The sequence below is a fragment of the Gopherus evgoodei genome, chromosome 4, assembly GCF_007399415.2.
Source record: "Gopherus evgoodei ecotype Sinaloan lineage chromosome 4, rGopEvg1_v1.p, whole genome shotgun sequence".
Lineage (NCBI taxonomy): Eukaryota > Metazoa > Chordata > Testudines > Testudinidae > Gopherus > Gopherus evgoodei.
The window spans coordinates 23,207,063-23,227,677 of NC_044325.1; the positions used below are offsets into that span (position 1 = coordinate 23,207,063).

The 20,615-nt window shown below is 40.2% G+C and overlaps 1 protein-coding gene across 4 annotated transcripts in view; it reads left to right on the top strand.

The window, feature by feature from the left end:
• CDC42BPB (CDC42 binding protein kinase beta) overlaps window positions 1-20,615 on the top strand; it is a 127,395-nt gene extending 106,780 nt beyond the window's left edge. For 3 of the 4 annotated variants that reach the window (XM_030558692.1, XM_030558694.1, XM_030558693.1), the window contains 11 exons: window positions 635-716; window positions 6,919-7,135; window positions 7,649-7,711; window positions 11,536-12,132; window positions 14,518-14,615; window positions 14,729-14,813; window positions 15,044-15,164; window positions 15,262-15,379; window positions 16,496-16,595; window positions 16,679-16,749; window positions 18,832-20,615. In XM_030558692.1, coding sequence (XP_030414552.1) covers window positions 635-716; window positions 6,919-7,135; window positions 7,649-7,711; window positions 11,536-12,132; window positions 14,518-14,615; window positions 14,729-14,813; window positions 15,044-15,164; window positions 15,262-15,379; window positions 16,496-16,595; window positions 16,679-16,749; window positions 18,832-18,963 — 1,684 coding nt within the window. In that variant the 3' untranslated portion in view covers window positions 18,964-20,615. Of the gene's footprint in view, window positions 1-634; window positions 717-6,918; window positions 7,136-7,648; window positions 7,712-11,535; window positions 12,133-14,517; window positions 14,616-14,728; window positions 14,814-15,043; window positions 15,165-15,261; window positions 15,380-16,495; window positions 16,596-16,678; window positions 16,750-18,831 lie in introns of those variants that run through there. The other variant, XR_003999904.1, reaches the window with a different exon arrangement.

The window sequence follows — 20,615 nt, forward strand, 5'->3', positions numbered from 1 at the left end:
CAATGCGGTTAAAAATCCCAGTATAGACAATCCCTTTGTAGAAGGACACCATCTAAAGTATGTGAGAGTTTGTTGTGATTTATAGTGTTCATTTCTACGATCACAAAAAGTGGGAAAGCAGCTGTTTTAAAAATCTAAATATGCCCTTATTTTAATCCAGCAAACAGGCGAGGTATGTTGCTTAATCCTTTAAATATAGGCTCTGCAAATGTTCTTACCTTGTTATACTCTTAGATGTGAATTGTTTATATTTCTAATGTCTTCTTTGGCTTCAAAGAGCAACTAACTCTCTTCAAATCATTAGGTTAATAGCCCTAATCAATCACTGACATCCCAGTAGACCGTTGAGCATGCCTGGAGCCCATTGACTTCAGTGGACCCCCACAGATGCAGCAGGCCCTGCTGTAAATTGCAGGATCTGGGCCTAAAATTATAAACTCTTTGGGACAAGGACTATCTTTTCTTTTCTTTTCTTTGTGTGCATACAGTTCCTAGCACAACGGAGCACCAGTCCTAATTGTGGCCTGTAGGTGCTACCACAATACAAATAATAGTGATAGTTGGCACTCAGTTGAGAAGGTTTCTCTAAGTTATGTTAGCCTGTTAGTGATTATATTTTTCATTTTCTTAACAGAGATGAAGATTTTTGTGTGAACTCTGTCCTAGCATCAGATGTAATACATGCAACCCGTAAAGACATCCCTTGTATATTCAGGGTATGACTGTTTTAATTTGCTCTTTCTTAGAAAAAAGCATGTTAAATATTAGTGTTGTATTTTCATTGTCAATTGTTATCCATATTCATGCTTACAGTTCCCAATTACCATTTAATGCACAATATGATATTTATCAGTTTGCAGAAGTATCTCAAATAACACATTAAAAGGAGTTTCTAAAGGTGGTGGCAAGGGTTATGGTATTCTTCTTAAAGGTGAAACATGAAATGCAGAAGATTTGTTTGTGTGCTCTTTATGAGCTATAAAATTGCCATGTTTAAATAGTTTCCTTTATTTTAAAAATAAATGGTTTTGGTTTTTACATTGGAATGATCAGATCCTGGTTTTCCTCTCTTTGTTGCTACAGTTCTGCACACCAATCTTAGGGACTTGCATGGTGACATTGCAGGGTGAAACCTGAGCTGTGGCTTGCCAGACTTCCACTTGAAGCATCCCTTCCTCATCAGTATTTCTGATTGCCTAATGTAAAAACCACATAAGGAATACTTTTTAAAACCATTTAACAACCATTTTTATATATTCTAGAAGATCAATAAAGGGAAGAAATAACTTTCCTTGGTTCTCAGTTCACCTTTAATGTGTTTATTTGGTCATCTAAGGACTTTGTACTAAACGGATTGTTTTAGTTTTTTATAGATCATCTTTAATTTAGAATAAGATGAACATTGTTTTTTAAAGACAAAAAATATTCATTGCTTTTAATCTCTTGAGTTTTGCATCTGAAAACGTTAATTTCTCCAAGTATATCTCTGTGGTCCTGTCCATTAAGATGAAGTCCCATATCCATGGAGCACAGGTGTAAAAGAGCAAGCAATCCCAATCACTTGTTCCCATCGCCTAAGCAAAGCTGTGAATGTTCTGTGTTGGAGAGGCAGCAGAGGCGGCTTAAGTGCTCCTGCAGCTTTTTTAGCCTCTTAGAGGGGATATTTTCTTCAGTGAGAATTTGCACCTGTATTTACTGTTTTTCTCCTTTCTTACTTTTTTTTCTTACACTTCCTTCCAATTTTTAAAATTAATTTTCTTCCCGCTCCCCTCTTCTCAGTGCAGTGAGTAGCTGCTTCTTGGGGGATGGGAGGAGCGATCTTTTGAATATGGAAGTCAGGCTGTGCTTCATGAGATCCAGACATGCAAAGCACACGCAGTGGTCTTGCCTGAGTCTGTACTCCGTAAACTCTGTTCTCACGTTGCTGAATGTAAGGCTCTGTCTGGCTCAGAAGGGGAAAAACTTACCACCACAGTGTCTCCCAATAAGAACACAGTACTTGCCACAGTGGAGAAGAGCAGAAAAAAAAATATGCCTCATTCCTCAGTCAGAAAGGAAGACAAGGAGGAATTTGACCTAAAATAAATAAACTATTTTCTGAGTTACTTGATTTCCACAATCAGTTAGCTATATTCTCTGGTTCAAGGGCAATATCCAAAGATCGCTCCTCACATCCCCCAAGCCTATTAGAAAACATTTCCCTAGGAGCTAGATCTGTCCCTAATGGTGCTCAGGAAAAGATGCAGTCAAAGGAGCCAAGACTTCAGTTTTGACGTGACAGTCGAGACCCATGAACCTCCCCCTATGCCACTTAGGGCACCCCATATTGTCTTTGGGAGTGATTTTGCCCTGTTTGCCCACAATTGGGGTAAGACCAACGCGGACAGTTGGGTACTGGAGATCATCCAGCATGGATACTGCATAGAATTTCTCTCATTCCTGCCACATCTGCACCCTCTCACCCTTCAATCATTGCCCCCTTTGGAGTCCCTTCTCATCAATGCATGTGAATGTTCTCCTCCTCAAGGGAGCATAGAGCATGTCCCATACTTCTCCCCTCTTCAGGATGAGGGAGGGCACCACCCCATTCTCTATCTGCAGGTGTTGAACACCCTTTATCAGAAAGTTCAAATTCTATATGGTGACACTGACATTGATTATCCCATCCCTCCCCAAGGGAGCTTGGTTTGCGGCTCTTGGCATGAAGGATGCCTGCTTCCATGTGAACATTCACCCAACCCACTGCAAGTTTCTCCATTTTTCCAATAGGGCACCATCACTACCAATTCTGGGTCCTCCCTTTCAGCATAGCAACGGCTCTGCAAGTGTTCACAAAGGTTTTGCCATGGTGGCTGTACAATGCAGTGCCTCAGCTACTCGACATATTTCTACCTAGACGACTGGCTCCTTGTGATGTTACCGCAACAAGAAGTCACCCCGTCATCCTTACCCTTTGCATTCTTCTGGCATCTCTAGGTATTTGCATCAGTGAGGAAAAATCTGTGTCAATACTTACACAGATGGTCCACTTTATTGGAGCACAGCTCAACTCCAGCATGGCAAGGGCCTTTCTTCTGGCAGGTTCCGATTTGCAACACTGACAACCATTATCGCAAGTGGTCTGCCACTCTCTCTCTCCTTGGCCATATGGCAGCCTGCACCTATGTAACACCACACACACATCTGCACGTGCATTGCCTCCAGATGTGGCTCCTCTCTGTCTACAGACCCAACACGGACCATATGCAGGTCAGGGTCGTAGTTCCCCAGACAGCACTGGCCTCCTACACATGGTGGACTGATCCTTCAAAGTTCATGGTCGCACTCCCTTCATCCCTCCCATCTCAATGGCTGCCATCACAACAAACATCTTCCTAGGAGGTTGGGGAGCTCACCTGGACGGTCACACAGCCCAGGGAATGTGGACATCACGGGAAGTCAGGATGCACATAAACATGCTGTAACCATGGCCAGTCCATTTCTCATATCAAGCACTCTGCTGCTCATCCAGTCTCCCCACATTAAACTGCTCTCTTTGACAACATTTCAATGGTTGTGTACATCAACAAGCAGGGCAGCACCAAGTCTCCCTCCCTCTGCTCTGAATCCATCCACGTTTTGGAACTGGCTCATCAAGCACCAAGCCATGTATCTCCCAGGCACCCAGAATTCCCTGGACAACATCGTCAGCCGGGCTCTCTACTTAGCTCACAAGAGGGAGCTACACAAAGCTATGCTGTGGTACCTCTTTGACAAATGGAGCACCCCTTGGTCAGAATTTTTTGCCACTCGTGAAAGTCAAAAGCTGCCCCTTTATTGTTGCAGGGGAACAATAGGGAAGAACTTGCAAGGCAACACCTGACTCCTCCCCCGACAGGGGACTTCCACTATGCCTTTTCCCTCCTACCACATGTGCTATGCAAGATCATTGTGGGTCAGTATGGTACTCATAGCCCTGTTCTGGCTCCGTCGGTTCCAGTTCACGGACCTCCTCAGACTCTCCACACACTCACCGCTCTGCCTCCAAGCACCCTGGATCTCCTCACACAAGATCAGGGCCAGATCCAGCATCTCAGTCCTGCCCCTTTTCACCTCACGGCCTGGTAAGTGGATGGAGCCCAAGGGTAATGGCATGCTCCACCCTGGAACACCACATCCTCAACCAGAGCAGGAGAGCATCCACCAGGACCTACTACCGAGCTAACTGAAGACGCTTCATGTTATGGGCTTGCCACAATCACTACCCACTTTGTGCGACATCCATACCAATCATCCTTGACTTCCTTCTTGCTCTCAAAATGTCAGGTCTCACCCTCAGCTCTATACCGGTCCACAGGCTGTGCTCAGTGTCTTTCTCTTCTCCTCCTCCCTCCCCCTACCCACCACTGTATTCCACAGGGACAAATGTCCTCATGACTACACTCTAAATTCCTCCCAAAGGTAGTGTCGGAGTTCCACCTAAATCAGTGCATCCACTTACCACTTTTCCACCCCAAACCACATGCATCCCACATGGACAGAGTCCTGCACTTCCTCGATGTCCATCATGCATTGGCATTCTACCTCCACAGGACTTGCTTATTTCGCACATCACAGAAGTTATTTGTGACCATTGCCAAACAATCCAAGGGCCAAGCCTTCTCCTCCCAATGAATCTCCAGATGCATCTGCAAATGCTGCACACAATCCAACTTACCCCACCTGATAGTCACAGCGCACTCTATGCAAGCACAAGCAGCCATATCAGCCTACATCACCAATGTCTCATGTCAAGACACCTGTCGTGCAACAACCTGGCGCTCTGTCCACATGTTCACAACCCACTACACCATTGCACAAGAGGTGGCCAAAGATGCAGCTGTGGGCCAAGCTGTACTGCAGACTGCACTTCCTGTCACATCGTTGTACCCACCTCCACACTAGCCATTGCTCACAAATCACCCATATGTGGAATACATAGAGGGACCATCACTCAAAGAAGGAGAGGAGGTTACTTACCAGTAACTGGAGGTTATTTGAGATGTATGGTCCCTCTTTGTATTACACTATCCTCTCTCCATCCCCTCTGCTGTGCACTGGACTGCGCAAAGGTAAGAGGGAGACTGGAGAGGCATCAACCCAAACTGCTTTCTATACCCTCAGCTGCAAGCACAAGGGGATGCACTGCATGCATGCAGGTCAATGGACACTACTAAGAAACACTTTGGGACTCAAGCGCGTGGCATGCATGCGCACTCACGTGTGGAATACAAATAGGGGACTGCATATCTCTAAGAACCTCCCGTTACTGGTGAATACCCTCTTTTTCTGCCATGTCTGTGGCATCCATTGTAATGGCTGAAAGACCACTTTTATTATGATCCTGACAAGCAGATGCCATAGCAAAGTAATGAGTAGCATCTTTGCCGTTGCAGGGTAGCGGATTTTGGGGGGAAACTTTGGACAACTTAGTGGCTGAAACTTCTCAAAAGGAAAACTCGTCTCTAACCTAGATTCTAATATGGACATGATTTTGGAACCCCACAAATTTGAGTCTGTGGTCATTTCTGCCAACAATACAGAGAACCTGGCCACAGCCCCTCAGGGTGTGTCTACACTGCAGTAAAACACCAATGGCTGGCCCATGTTAGCTGACCTGGGCTCACAGGGCTATAAAATTGCAGTATAGATGTCTGGACTGGAGACTTGGCTCCCATAACTTTTCATCCAGAAATGAGTTACCTGTTCCCTTAGTCCAGTTAAATATATTGTAAATACTGTATACCAGTAAGCAACAAAATTGTGGAAGTTCAGTACAGTTCATAGCAATTTAAATGCATCTCTTTCAACATACAAAAAGGTTTCATTTTTTTCAATAGAAATCAATTGAGAATTAAAAGTTTGTGTTTCAGGAAGAATTATTGTATGCTACTGTGATTCCAGTACAGGAAAGACAAGTTTCCATTACTAGCATGCCTTAAAATAGATTATTTGGAGAATAGAATGTAGATTTTGGCGGGGCAGGTTCATATCTATGGATCAAAATTCATTAACTAAATGTATGAAAGCCTTGAATATTATCACTGTAGACTGCGTTGTTTGAAAAAGTAGGTATGGTACTCCGTATAGCAGGTAAGATGCATACTATGTTATATACCATTTACATACATCTTGAAGCTGATACTTAGAGAACTCCTATAAGTAAAGTTCTGTTTTTGTATAGTATCGGGGTGGCCAAACTTACTGATCCTCCAAGCCACATACGACAATCTTCAGAAGTTTGAGAGTTGGGGTGCGCCTGCCAGGGCTTGGGGCTTCAACCTCTGCAGGCATGAGGCGGGGTCACATTCCCCCTCTCTCCCTCGATTTTTCCCAGGGTTTGCTGGTGCCACTTGGTCACATGGTATGGTCCAGCCCCCTCACTGCATGGCAGCTGCTGGAGCCAGTGGGCTGCTTGTGGGGAGAGGCCACAGCAAACAGCTGAGAGTTGCAGGGAGAGCCACTGCTTTTGCTGCTGCTTCTCCCCATTAAGCTAAAGCAGCAACCCCTCCCTGCAACTCCCAGCTGTTTGCCAATGCCTCTCCCTGCATGTGGAACTAACAACTGGGAGCTGCAGGTAGAGGCTGGTGAGAATAAGAGGAGGGGCATGCCCAGGAGGGTGACTCAAGCTATTGGAGGAACCTTTAGATTGTGCCCCCCCACACACACACACACACACAGCAGGCACCAATCATCTCTGGCAGAACCACTTAGCACCAGCACCCTGCCACAGGGCAGAAGCTCCAAGCTTTGGTAGGCAGAGATTAGGGTGGGGAGAGGGACTCTGTGAGCCAAACTTCAACTGTAAAAGAGCCACAAAAAAGAGTTTGGCTACCCCTATTTTATACAGAGAATGTGTGTGTTACATAGGTGTTAATTTTGTTTTCTCTGGCTGTTAAGGTGACAGCTTCTCTCTTAGGCTTCCCTTCAAAGACCTGTTCACTACTAATCCTGACAGAAAATGAGAATGAAAAGAGAAAATGGGTTGGAATCCTGGAAGGGTTGCAATCTATCCTGCACAAAAACAGACTTAAAAACCAAGTTGTACATATTCCACAAGAAGCCTATGACAGTACACTGCCTCTTATTAAAACAAGTTTAGCTGCTGCTGTTGTAGGTATGTCCGCTTTAACCTTACATTTAACTGCATGCACTGCTATAACTTTAAGGTGAACTGCAATTTTGAATGTGCTGACGCCTTAAATAAATTCCTCAGCTTAATCTCTTCCCATAGAAGTTTGATGGCGTGAAACATTGTTTAAAACACTAATCTTAATTTTTCCCTTCAAAATACTAACTCTGTTTGCAGTAAGAAGCACTTACATAATTTTGATTTCACTGGGAGGGGGAAAGTGTGGTTAAAGAAAAGCCCTATACCATTTGGTTGTACTTATTATTTTGCTTATTTTCTTGAGCAAAATAGTTAACACATTGTGTTCTTTATCTCAAGTAAAGCATAAACTTACATGACATAAACCTATTTTAAAATGATTTTCTGCAAGGCTATTTCAGCTATTGATCTTTGAACATTTTCCATTGTCTTTCAAAGAGAACAAGCATAGTTTTGTAATCCAAGTTAACGTTTACGTGCTTGGATTCATATCTGTTTTTTCCTTTCCCTCTTGTTTAGATCGAGATAGAATAGCAATTGGTTCAGAAGAAGGACTGTATGTGGTAGAGGTAACCCGTGATGGTAAGTTAGATCTCCATGTTTACAGTAATTGCATAATGAATAATGATCTCCAGTGCTGTTTTAATATAGATTACATAATAGCCCTTTAATGGGTAGTTTATACCAGCACACAGTTAACTGACAAAAGATGGAAATTTTAATATAAGGTATAAACACTAATTTAATTATTACCATTATATTTAGCTGGCTACCTAAAATTAAGGGGCCAACGCACGGGGCATAATAGGTGACACAAACCTCACTTGGAGCTCCAGGATTCAGAGCACACAGCACTAGTGTTTGTGCAATGAATAACCAGCCACTCATTGAAGAAAAATACATGGTTTATTTAGAATGAGTTAAGAAAGAAAACTGGTAACTTCAATAAGTTAACCTGGAGGCTGATTTGTTCCAACCTGCACGGTCATAACTTAGACTGGAATATAACAGGATGTTAGGATGTTGCTGTTTATATTTTTGCTAGCATATTGAATACTCTTGTTAGGTTTGTGAGGCTTCCTATTATTCATGCCTTTTGAATGTTCTTCCATTTTTTTCCTGCCTCACATAAAAAAAGTTTGATTGCTGTAGCCACTGACTTAACATTCCAGTCTATGATGGTGTCTGGCAGTCAAAAAGATTGTTGAATCTGTAGGTGCTGGACCTCTCCTTGCCTACTATTCTTATCTCCCTCTCCTTCCTTGCACATAGGTTCCCCTACAGCTTCCTGCTCAGAGCCCCTCTCTGCCACTCCTCTTCCTTCTCATTCTAAGGACTGTCCTCCACTTTCCTCTTACAATGGTAGCAGCGAGTGGATTTGGCCAAGGCTGTTTCTGACCTTTCCTGGAGTGCTAGTTGCCAGGGCTAGCAGCACACGTACACAGTAGGCCCCAGGCAGCACAGTGGAAAGAGGACTACTACTTAGCCATTCAGTGAGATCCTGCACAGCCTTACTCCAGGCAGAGTTGGGGTTTAGCCCTTAACTGCCAGCCATCACGGGTAGTATATTAAGGAAGTGGAGGGGTTTTCTCCCTGCAACCTGATTTTCCAGAGACAGATAGACACAACACAAAACAGGGGGGGAAGTGTACCTTAGTCCAGCAGGGAAAGCAGGTGAACTGAGAGGGTTACTAATGGAAATGAACATGGTGACTTCTCAGTGGTAAGTAATCCAAATAAATATCTGCCCCTTTTCCATAAAACTGCAAAGCACAAATAGTTCAGTGGTAAGGCTGTGAGATAGAATCATGGCAGTGTTATATTTACCTCATTATACTGTGAAGTATTGCAAGTGATGTCTATGCTCAGAACAGATTAGTTAATAAATTGAATTATATGTGTTAGACAAAATAGCCTTTTGGGGAGGGATACATGCTAAAAGTTAATTTACTGCCACTTGCATTTTTCCATCTTCCACAACACCCTAAGTAATTTTTTAGGCCCTTTTGTTTTCTCTGGCATTATAAACAACTGGTACAAGACTGATACCTTTCCTACCAGAAAGGTAGGTGATATTACATCTCGCTTTTGTGGTCCAGTAAGATCTTACAGCCTTAACTATATGGTCGATCTGTTTCTATTTAATCTCACAATAGTAGCTAACCACCCCTTTAAAGCCAGTTGGCTAAAAGCTATGGAGGATTAAGTGGTGTTGGAGACTATTATATGCAGTTATGCAGATTTAAAAGATACATGCGCACACTATAATGGTTTAGAAAAATGTAAAGACTGGGTGTTCCAGAGTAGTGTCCTGAAATTCCCTGAGGGACAGGTCTTTAATTATCTCCTTTTATAGTACTTTAATTACGGTGTCAAGAAGGAGGTCACCAATGATGATGACTTACAGTAAGTGATGTTCTTAAATCCCTCTGGCAATCCAAAATCTAATTTCCTCTTCCTAATACAACTTAATCTGTAAATTATTTAATACTCAGTTTGCAGTATTGCAAGAATTATGCTTTGACAGAAAATATAGCAATAAATACAAAATGTAAAGTATATTATTTCTTGATTCATTATTTTTATTGGATTTAAACAAATTTAATAGAAACACATTGAATAAAAACTGCCAAAGATGTATTATAAGAAAATACTGACATAATACATACACTGTGGAATTGTGTAAAATGTTTTAAAAAGGAAAAAGGGGAAATATACAACAATTTATTCTAGCTCTCTCTCCAAAAGATGGTGGTTCTACTTCTTGGAAAAAGAAATGCCTGAGCATTTTTGTTCTCATGCAATTTTATATATTACATAATGACAGCAATTGGCAACGGTCTTGATGGTATATGAACAGTTTTTGTAATTTTCACTACTTGAGGAACTGTTTTATAGCCTGTGAAATAAGATTTATTTTGAACCCATTCTTAGTGGTATTAAATACTGCTCTTTTCATTATACTCCCTATATCTATCATCTTGTAAACAGTTAAGTACGAACATAATTTGACTCGCGAATAATCCCATTGACTTCAGTATATGACTGTTTACATGAGTAAAGTTACATATGTAATTTGCATACTCATTTCATTAAAAAGTATTTAAAAGTGGTTCTCTAGTACACTTAATTATCACAGGTAGTACAGAATAAGAATATTATACCACCTTAGTTTTTCAGCAAATTAAAGCTATGTAAGCATTAAATGTTTGTACTATGTGCTATGGCAAGTTTCTGGATTTTACTGAAATGTTTTTATAAGTAGTAATTTTCTCATCCTTTTTTTCACAGCAGCTGTTACTTTTAATGCAAATTCATTGACATCTGGTTATATCTAATGGCTCTGACCAAGATCTCTGTAAACAGCTTACATGTACATTAAACTTAAAATATGAGAGCTGGGCTTGGACAACAAGCAAAAGTTACGCTTTATTTGTGACAAGATATGGTTAACTGTGAAATTACTACTTGCCTCTTAGAACATTTCTGCAAATATATTGTGTTCTGTGCCAGTGGGGCAAAATCTACAAGGACATTTGATTTTGTGTGGTCCAAAATCCTAAGGTTTTGAGGGGTATTTGTAGAACCAGATACCTTGCCAAACTACTTTACCAATCACTGTACAAACTCCAAAGGAGGATTTAAAAGAAAAATAATTTTTTATTATTTATAAACATTTACTTAAATGTTTTCACTAGTAATAAAGTAAAACTCTGATATTGATTAAAGTTTTATAAGATAACATGTACATTACTATGAAATATTAATATATTAATGTTCCATATTTCATAATTGCTTGGTCTGGCCTATTTAAACCTCATGAAGTACTGAACGCTTTGCTAGAGTCAGTCACTATTATGCAGATGCTGATTTTTCATTCCTACATTTTTTTTACTTCTCTACCATCCCATTTCTGCACTTTAGTCAAAGAACTATTGTCTAATATCACAATACTCTGAGTTTGCCTGTCTTTGGCATTCAAAAAAAAATGATTTCTTCCCCCTTTCCCATCTCTCTCCTTTATTAATGGTGTAAATGTTTTTTCTCTGGGGGTAGAGTCATTAGCAGGCATCCATACAGTCACACACAAGGCATGTTTGTTTTCCCCTAGCTGTGAGGGAATGTGAAGGCTCTGGAGGGAGATCTTAAAGACCTTACGTATGTTTTTTGCTGCTGAGGGTTGCTGGAGCTATGTGACTTCATGGTTGAAAAGTGAAGGGCGCTACTGGAGTGGTTTATTTCTTAGTTGTGTGTTTAAGAATTGGCAAGGAGAACCTGGAGCCAGGGCCTGGTGTTCCTTTCTAGTGGATGTGTGCATAAGTCTAAATTTCTGATTACTATGTAATACTTCCAGGCCTACATATACTCCTGTCATTTACTCATGGTGGCTTTTCTTCTAATTGCAGTGATAGTCCGAGTTGCTGACTGTAAGAAGGTGTACCAGATTGAGCTTGCTCCCAAAGAGAAAATTATCATCCTCATCTGTGGCAGGAACCATCATGTTCACCTGTACCCATGGGCCTCCCTGGAAGGATCAGAAAGCAACTTTGACATGAAACTTCCAGAAACTAAAGGCTGCCAGTTGATTATAACTGGAACACTGAAGAAAAGCTCTTTGACTTGTTTGTTTGTGGCAGTCAAACGACAGGTTCTTTGTTACGAAATTCATAGAACTAAACCTTTCCATAAAAAATTCACTGAAATTCAGGCTCCAGGAAATGTACAGTGGATGGCAGTGTTCAAGGACAAGCTTTGTGTTGGCTACCAGTCTGGGTTCTCTCTGTTGAGCATCCAGGGAGATGGACAATCTATAAACCTGGTAAATCCTAATGACCCCTCGCTTATGTTCCTCTCACAGCAGTCTTTTGATGCCCTTTGTGCTGTGGAACTCGGTAGTGAGGAATACCTGCTTTGCTTCAGCCATATGGGAGTGTACGTCGATTCACAAGGTCGAAGGTCACGCATGCAGGAACTAATGTGGCCTGCAACTCCTGTTGCCTGTAGTATGTATATGTTTTTCTGTTGCCATATGCCTGTTGCTGCTTTACTTGTCTAAAAATAATCAGCATGTATTCTATTCTGCTTTTTTTGTCTTTCAATTTCTACAGCTTTAAGTTTTGATGAGTTAACAGAATAATAATTCTTCCACATAGGGACCATTTTGTGGCAAACTCCTGGATACTGTAGGAAAGCAGTTTTTACTAGTCACAGGAGACAGAATAATTAACAACAATATAAAGCAAGATGACGCTTTCTTTTAAATAAGTTCATGTCTAATTAATTAATAGCCTAACCTGTATGTAGGATAGCAGAAGACCACATAAATTGTAAAATTCTTTACTAAAATCCTTTTTTTTGCTCCACCAATGGGTTTAAAAGTACTTTTGTCTTCAGGCCACTCTCTATAGCATTTAAAATCTAGTACCTATCGAAAGTTGTAGGTCAGTTGTCAACTACTAACAAAGAAGGTGACAGGGTTCAAGAAAAATATTGCTTTTGGGCAGAGCTGGTAATAAAACTTGTATCAATTGTTTTTGAAACAAAAGGAAGTTTACAAAAATATGCAAAATTGTCTCCTGTTTTCCAGTCTGCTGTAATTTTGAGGTCTGTTGGTTTGAAAGAGACACAAATGAGTTGGTGGACTACATAGTGACTTACAAAAGATTTCTAAGCATTATTGCGTTGATTGCTTATAGCAAGCCCTAAAATTATTTGGAGCTTCAATAGCAATGACTATATGTTCCAAATGATTGAAGACCAAAAAAGAGCCATTGTTTGTTTAAATAATGAATTAAACCAATGGGGCAACTAGCTGCTACAGCTGATAGTAAAATTCCTCAAACTGCAAGACCTTAATAGTTTGTTTTATTTTAATTCTGAATAGAAACTATTTGCTTGCCTTACTGACTTGGTTCTGTACATAAGAGTTGGAGAAGGGCATAGAGATGGGATGTAATCAGCAAATTTACTTTAAAACTCTGTTTCAGCAAACCAGATGCACTTTTTTGTTGGAGGGCTTTTGTTTACTTTTAGTATTATAAGCATTTTTAGAATGATTTTTGCACATTCGATTCTCAGTTTGGCATTGACACATATTCTTGTGGGGAAGGACCATAAGCTCAACTGCTTAAAGAAATCTGATTATTTTCACCAGCCTACTCCCCTTGCCTTGGTCCTGGTGTGTTTATCGGTGAAGCCTTTCTCACCCTTCCTGTTAGTTATCCCATCATGAGATCATAAAACTAGAAAAGGTTCTTTCTGACTTAGTAATGTACTCAATCCTAAGGGATGGCTTACTGGAGAAGTTCTGTCTAGTGATGGAGTATGTTTATCTTCCAAGGTTCATTGACGGGCACATGAAGACACTAAGTTGAGTGGAGCAGGTGTCTGTCTGACTACGTCATTTCTGGAAAGGTTTTCTTCTGAAGTTGTGATTCATGATATCTAGTTACACCAGGCGTCATTTGAGACAAATCATGTTTTTAGCTACAAGAGCACACATCACTTCCTTGCAGGAATTTACTCCTGTTGACTTCCGTGTCCCTGTTAGGGTTTTTACCCTCTACGATTTATTGAGGCAATCCTGCCAGCTGAGTACATCTTTTTTCTCTCCTAAATACCATGAGATCTATAATGGCTGTTCTTTCTGAGGAACTTTTGTCAGGAGCAGGCCCAGGCTTGTTGGTGCTAAGATGTCCTGATCATTGCTTTTTTACTCTTCTCTGAGCTAAAATAAAGTTCTTTGACACACCTAATATAGAGGATTCAAAAAGAGAGAAATCAAGTGGTGAGCTTTGAAGCTCTTGAAATATGTTCCATTAACCTGGGTAGAGCAGCATGCACATGTAAATCATTCCAATAGAAGGAGGAAGGAAATGAACATAAAGACATGCAGCAGAACTTGATGATTTACCTCACACGTGGGGACTCCACTGCATGTCGTCAGTGTATAGTTATAGTCAGTGCATCGCTTTGAAAATGCATTAAGCTGCGTCCTTGGACATGGTGACCTTAAACAGGATGTTAAGTGCAGTTCGTTTCCTATAGAATAACTCATTTACATTCCTGACACTTACTGTCCAGACAGCAGACAGCATCTTGAGAGCATTAAACCAAGATTTGAAGTCAAAAGTAGTAAATGTATCCAAAATTAATAATAATAAGAATTGCAGGTTGGTGGCTATTTGCCACGGCAAACCTCTATTTTCACCAAAATAACATGAACTGTACAAAGAAGTGTTTATTCTTTTAAGAGATGGCTTTAAAAAATTTGATATTTTAATCTCCTCTTATAGCTGAAAATATAACACTGTTACAGCAATGCTCAAATGTATGCCAGCTCCAGGCTTGTTGAACACTCCTTGACTTTTGTTTTTTGTCTGTACCAGGTTGCAATTCTTCCTATGTTACAGTGTACAGTGAATATGGCATTGATGTCTTTGATGTTAACACTATGGAATGGGTTCAGACAATTGGCCTACGAAAGGTAAGTAGTTCACTTCTATTGCACAATTTAATTAACTCTGGTTTGGAATGGAGGCTCCTTCACAATGGACACTGCAGTTGGGTTAATATTTTCCCCTTTTATCTCCAAAACAGATCAGACCGTTAAATGTGGAGGGCACACTAAATCTCCTTAATTGTGAACCTCCACGACTTATATATTTCAAGAACAAGTTTTCAGGTTAGTCTTCTTGAAGGAGGGCAGGAGTGGTGTAATGAAAGACATTAGGATGGGATGACCAGTCAGATTGAAACAATCACCAACTCGTGAGCAAAACAAAATTGTAGATTGTAAGAGTCCAGTTTCTTTCAAACATGCAGTGTGTGCTTTACAGAGTCAACATGCTTTGGAAAATAAATTCTACTATTTGAAGGTATGTGTGTGTGTAATTGCATTATGTGTTGTTACAGGAGGAGCTGTCCTCAGTGTGCCAGAAACTTCTGATAACAGCAAAAAGCAAATGATTCGAACCAGAAGTAAAAGAAGATTTGTCTTCAAGGTTCCTGAGGAAGAGAGATTACAACAAAGACGGTAAGGGTTTAATATCTCTACATAGCAGCTTGTACGTATTGAAGTGGAAAGGTTATGAATGTGAAACAATATTAATCATGAAGTGTTTCTCTTTCAGAGAGATGCTGAGAGACCCTGAACTAAGATCAAAAATGATTTCTAACCCAACAAATTTCAACCATGTGGCTCATATGGGACCAGGAGATGGAATGCAAGTTCTCATGGATCTCCCACTGGTAAAATAAATATAATGGGGAGGGATACGTGTGTGTTCAGTTTTGGACTGAAAAGCTACGCAGATGGACACTCTAAGGTTTCAGCATTAAATTTAAAATCTTTCCAAGCTGTTAGGCACTTTCAAGCCATGGTTTCAAGAAACATGTGCTCCTACAATGAATAGTGCTTCTAAGCCTTATGCAAGGAAGCGTTAGCTGGCTTTAAAATGGAAAGCTGAAAAATAAATATCACGGCCAAGAGTTGGATAGGATTTTGTGAATAATCAGTCTTTCCCCCTTCCTTTTTCTTGTTTGTTTTGTTAAAATAACAGAATGAATTTCCTTCCCCCTCATCCTCTCGTTACTCTGCTCTGATATCACCTCCAACAAGCTTTGAGCACGTCTATCACATGAGCCCTATCTCCGCAGAAATCTTTCTCCAGAATGGCCATTCCTCACTGCAAGGCTCCCCTCTGCTTTCTTCCTCTTCCTGTCCCTCCTCTGCCTCCTTAGCAAGGGTAGGAGTAGCTATAAACCTTTAGGAACTAGAATGGTGTGCTATGGCGCTTGGCCAATACTAGAGCAAAAACTAACACAGTTGGAAGATAATGACTGACATGCATGTAAGTCACAGTGTTCCCAGCTTTATTTTTGTATTTGGATTTAACAAATGTACTGTGGTGTCAGCAGCTAAAATAAAACAAAGGTAAGAGAATGAGATGTGAAGATACAGCTTTATCTTTTATACCTTCCATTTTGAAATTCCCAGCATTCCTCTCTCATCCTTCTCTGCTAGCCAAGACAAGGGGAATGTATGCTTCCTTCCAGCGGGAGGAGACGGGAAAACAGCAATTGGTGATGTCACTGCTCCTGTATAAAGGGTTTGCTGCCTGCCAAGTTCTTCTGGCTGCTTTGGGGCTCAGTCCTTTCCTTGTGTTTCATTGAGGGTGTTTGAAAGGGGTGTATTTCTGATACTGTATGTATGCAGTCAAGTAGGGGCATTGAGCTTTTGTTTCTACAAACCATTCTAGGTAATGGTTCTGAACACATGGCTGTCAAATTATGCTAGAATTGTCATGAGAAAGGAGCTTTAATTGGAAAGATCCTGACTAAGGATATGTTTGATTTGTGCTGCAGAGTGTCTTACCTTCCTCCCAAGACGAAAAAGCATGTCCCCCCACAGCCAACCTCTCACGGCAGCAGAGAAGCAAAACCTACATTTCATGGCCCTCATCAAGTAAGACTGAAAACAAGCAGGTCTGTTCTAATTTAAAGCTTAGATTGTTTCAATGTGAGGTGTAAAATGCCTTTGTTCTGCAGGTGGTGGTGATTTGGGAGTAGCCATGCCTCTGAGAAGTACGTCCGACACTGACCAGGAGTTCGACAAAGAGGTAAAGTAGTTTTTATTAAATGGTGACTGGCACTAGTTTCTTTCCTAGCCTCAAAAGTTTAGGTACCTGTGAGGAAACATTTTGATAAAGATTGCATTCTGCATTTCCTTCTGCAAAGATTCTACCTAGTACACAAGGCCTTTAACAAGTCTTGCAGTATGTGCCAGTTTTTACCTGCAGGTGAAGGAGATTGCAGGTGGATACTTCCTGTCATCACAGGAGTATAAACTTCATGAAATTAAAGTGTCTTTCACCAGGCTAGTGAAATCCGATTTTTCACCTGTATTATCATCAGGTGCCTTTTTTTTACAAGCTTTGTACACATACTTTTATGTGCCCTGTGCAAGTGATATATTAGGAAATGTGACTGGGAGATAAACTCCACGGCCAAGATCTTTGAGTGTGACTAGTGATTTTGGGTGTCCAATATAAGAAATCTTTAAAGACTTGATTTTCAGAGTGCAGGTGCTCACTACTTTCTGAAATCAGGCCTCTTTAAGATGTTTCAAGTTGTACACCCAAGATCACCAGTCAGTTTTGAAGATCTTGGCCCTGAGTTCTAATTCCAACTCTCCCTCTGACTCGTGTTGCCTTGGGTGAGCCGCACTAAAACAAAAAAATGTGAATTGGGTGGCTAAAGTTTAGGCATCTAAATAAGTGTCTTGATTTTTTCAGAGGTGCTGACCACCTACAGTTCTTGTTGTATTGCAATATTCTTCCTAGATCCCCCTCACATTCCATATTCTAGTTGTTTGCAGATGCAAATACTGGAATATATTCAATTTTTAAAAGTGTTTAATTTTCACTTTTTTGTTAAATCTTACATTGGTTATTACCTAGGAATTTTAACTTGCAATATAATAGGTTATTACACATGCAAAATGAGGGTCTAACGCTACCCTTCACCTTCATTATTGTTTTCCCATAGGTTGCTGCCTTATCACAGCATGAACTCAATTGTGTATCTTGTTAGAATAATCCCATTATTGGTGGTATATCACAGAAGTGGCAAAATCTTGTGAAAAGCAGTCCTCACCGGTGTCACCTTTCAGTCAATGAGCTAAAGTTAAATTCCCTTTTCTGAAGTAATGGACTGCGATGATAGCAGTTTTCCTATGAAACTTTTCATGAGCCATAGTTTTGTTTACTGTTAAGGGTTACAACTCACCAAAATAGTGGGAAACTGGCCAGCTGAGGGGGGGACTAAGATTTGGAGGCGGAGTTCCAACAACCAGTAGGGTGGAAAATGACCATGGGAGAGAGCTGTCTTAACTGAGTTATTGACTGGAAGGAGTCTCCTGTAAACACTTGTTATTTCTGCAGTGGGTTTCCAGCCTGATATTTGGCAATACTCTTGATTATTTTGTCATGCAGTCAAAACACTTCCCACAGGTTTCCTCATGCTGCCAGGGCCATTGTTTGCCAAAAGCTTATGCAACCTGTAAGCTATTTTATAATTTCTGTTCTTCAGTGTGTTGATAAAGTATTTGGATGAAATTGTTTGATATGTGCAAACAAATCCTATTTTATGCCCACTTAAATCAGTTGGGAAAAATTTGCTGAAAAATCCTAAATTACATTGAATAGAAATAAGCTTTGTAGTGGCTAGAGCAGAGGAAAGTAATAATAGGGACTCCTGAGTTCTTTTCCTGACTTTACAACTTACTTGTGCTCAGTGATTTGAGCATTGGCCTGCTATACCCAGGGTTGTGAGTTCAATCCTTGAGGGGACCATTTAGGGAACTGGGGCAAAAAATCTGTCTGGGGATTAGTCCTGCTTTGAGCAGGGGGTTGGACTAGATGACCTCCTGAGGTTCCTTCCAACCCTGATATTCTATGATTCTATATTGGTAAGTCACTTAGGAGACTGATCAAAGGCTATTGGTACTAATGGAAATATTCACATTAACTTCTGTTAGCTTTGGCTTATTCCTTCTACCTAGGCCTCATTTTGTGATTGTAATGTAAATTAATGTAAAAATGAATGTAGTACCTTAATTATGTTTGTAAAGTGCCTTGAAAGCTTCTGAGTGTAAAGTATTTTAAATAAGAAATTGAATCCTTTTTGTTTCTCTTTGACAGCCTGATTCAGATTCTACCAAACACTCTACTCCCTCTAACAGCTCAAATCCAAGCGGTCCCCCAAGTCCCAATTCTCCACATAGGAATCAGCTTACACTAGATGGACTGGATCAGTCAACTTGTGATGCATAATACTGCAGCTCCTACCGTTCCAGCTTCGATCATTCAATACTCCATGGAGTATTCGAGAGCAAGGCAAAGCTGTCTCAGATGCTAGTGCCAAGACTGATGCTAAATCTCTAGTGTTGCACAAGAATGATTATATGTCCAGATTGTAGATACAAAATATTGAGATGAAGAAAAATCCTTTACTACAATAGTGATCAAGCTTTTTATGCAAAATCGTTCACTGTTAAGTTATGGTTGATTCATTCATTTTATTTCTGCACAGCTATCACAGTTTCATTGCATAGTAAGATTAAAGGCCACCAGTAAATAGTCTTATTCTTATGCTGAAAAAGAAATAGAGAAGAGGTACTTACTGATAGTGTTACTACTAAGCAGTATCAGAAATACTATTTTTCTATAGAATGATGTAATGTCTCATTAGCAGGAAATCCTTTTAGACAGAATTTGGACCTCTGAATAGGAAATACAAGCAGGTTGAGTTACATCCTCAGATAAATATACTTTTCCCTTTTTCCTGTAGCTGTTTCCTGAATCTTTAGGGGAATGATAGGAAGCTATAGGTTGTTCCCAGCATCAACAGAATCATCAGGAAGTCAAATGAAAGTTGGTGATAGTTTTGTGGCCTTTTAACTCGTTTAGCCATTACATTTCAGCTGCGTAACTGTCTTTCTATCTTTCTACCAACTTTTTAGTCTTGTACATAGGACTATTACCAGTAACGTTTTACTCTTACCCTGCTTTTTAGTCCTTATCATTCATGATCATTAGTCAGGGCTTTTAAGACATCAGTAAATAATGCTGTGAAAACAAATTTTACTCTTAGTTCCTGCTATCCTCTTCTGAGATGTAGTTTCTCTTGGTTTTTCAGTATAAAATACACTACATTTTTTTTTAGCTAGCAAGCATTCTTGCAGGAACACTACCCTTGAAGTCTGCTTGAACTAAGGGACTGTATTATACTAAAACATCAGTCTATTTTATTGGTAACCAAAGTGGAACATGAAGGATGTGTAAGCGAGGGTGCTGCTTTTTCATTAATTGTATCCTCACATGCATGAAGATCCCATGATTATTAATCAAGTATTGATCATGGAGAGAGATGCACAACACACTCCTGTATATTTTGCTATGGCCCACGTCCAGTGGTGATGTCTTGCGTGTATATTTAATCTCATGCTTCCATGTATTATACATTTAGTAATCAAAGATTTGTGACCATGTTTCATTAAAAGCTTGTAATTAATTCAGTGGCTGGCATATCCAGTTTGTCATTGTCACACTAGTGTGCCTTCTGTGCCAATTTTATGACAGTTGGATGTCACTTATTTAAAGTTTGGTTTAAATGGGCTAATGATAATATACCAATGGCTAATGTTCTTTTCTGAAACACTGTATAGGACGTGCACTTATATTTAGTTTAAACGGAGTGTTCTAGTCAACATTTAATCCTGTTACATTAAGTGTTTGACAGTACTTGCTCTTTTTTCTCAGATTATTGATAAAGGGGGCTCAGTTAGAGATGGACACTACTGCTTTTGGGGTTTTCTGGTTTTTACTTTTTTAATGTAAGTCTAAGTCTTTGTAATTATTGAATTGTGAAAACATTTTTGAACAATTTACCTGTCAATAAAGCAGAAGAGGGAGGTTTTAAAGTT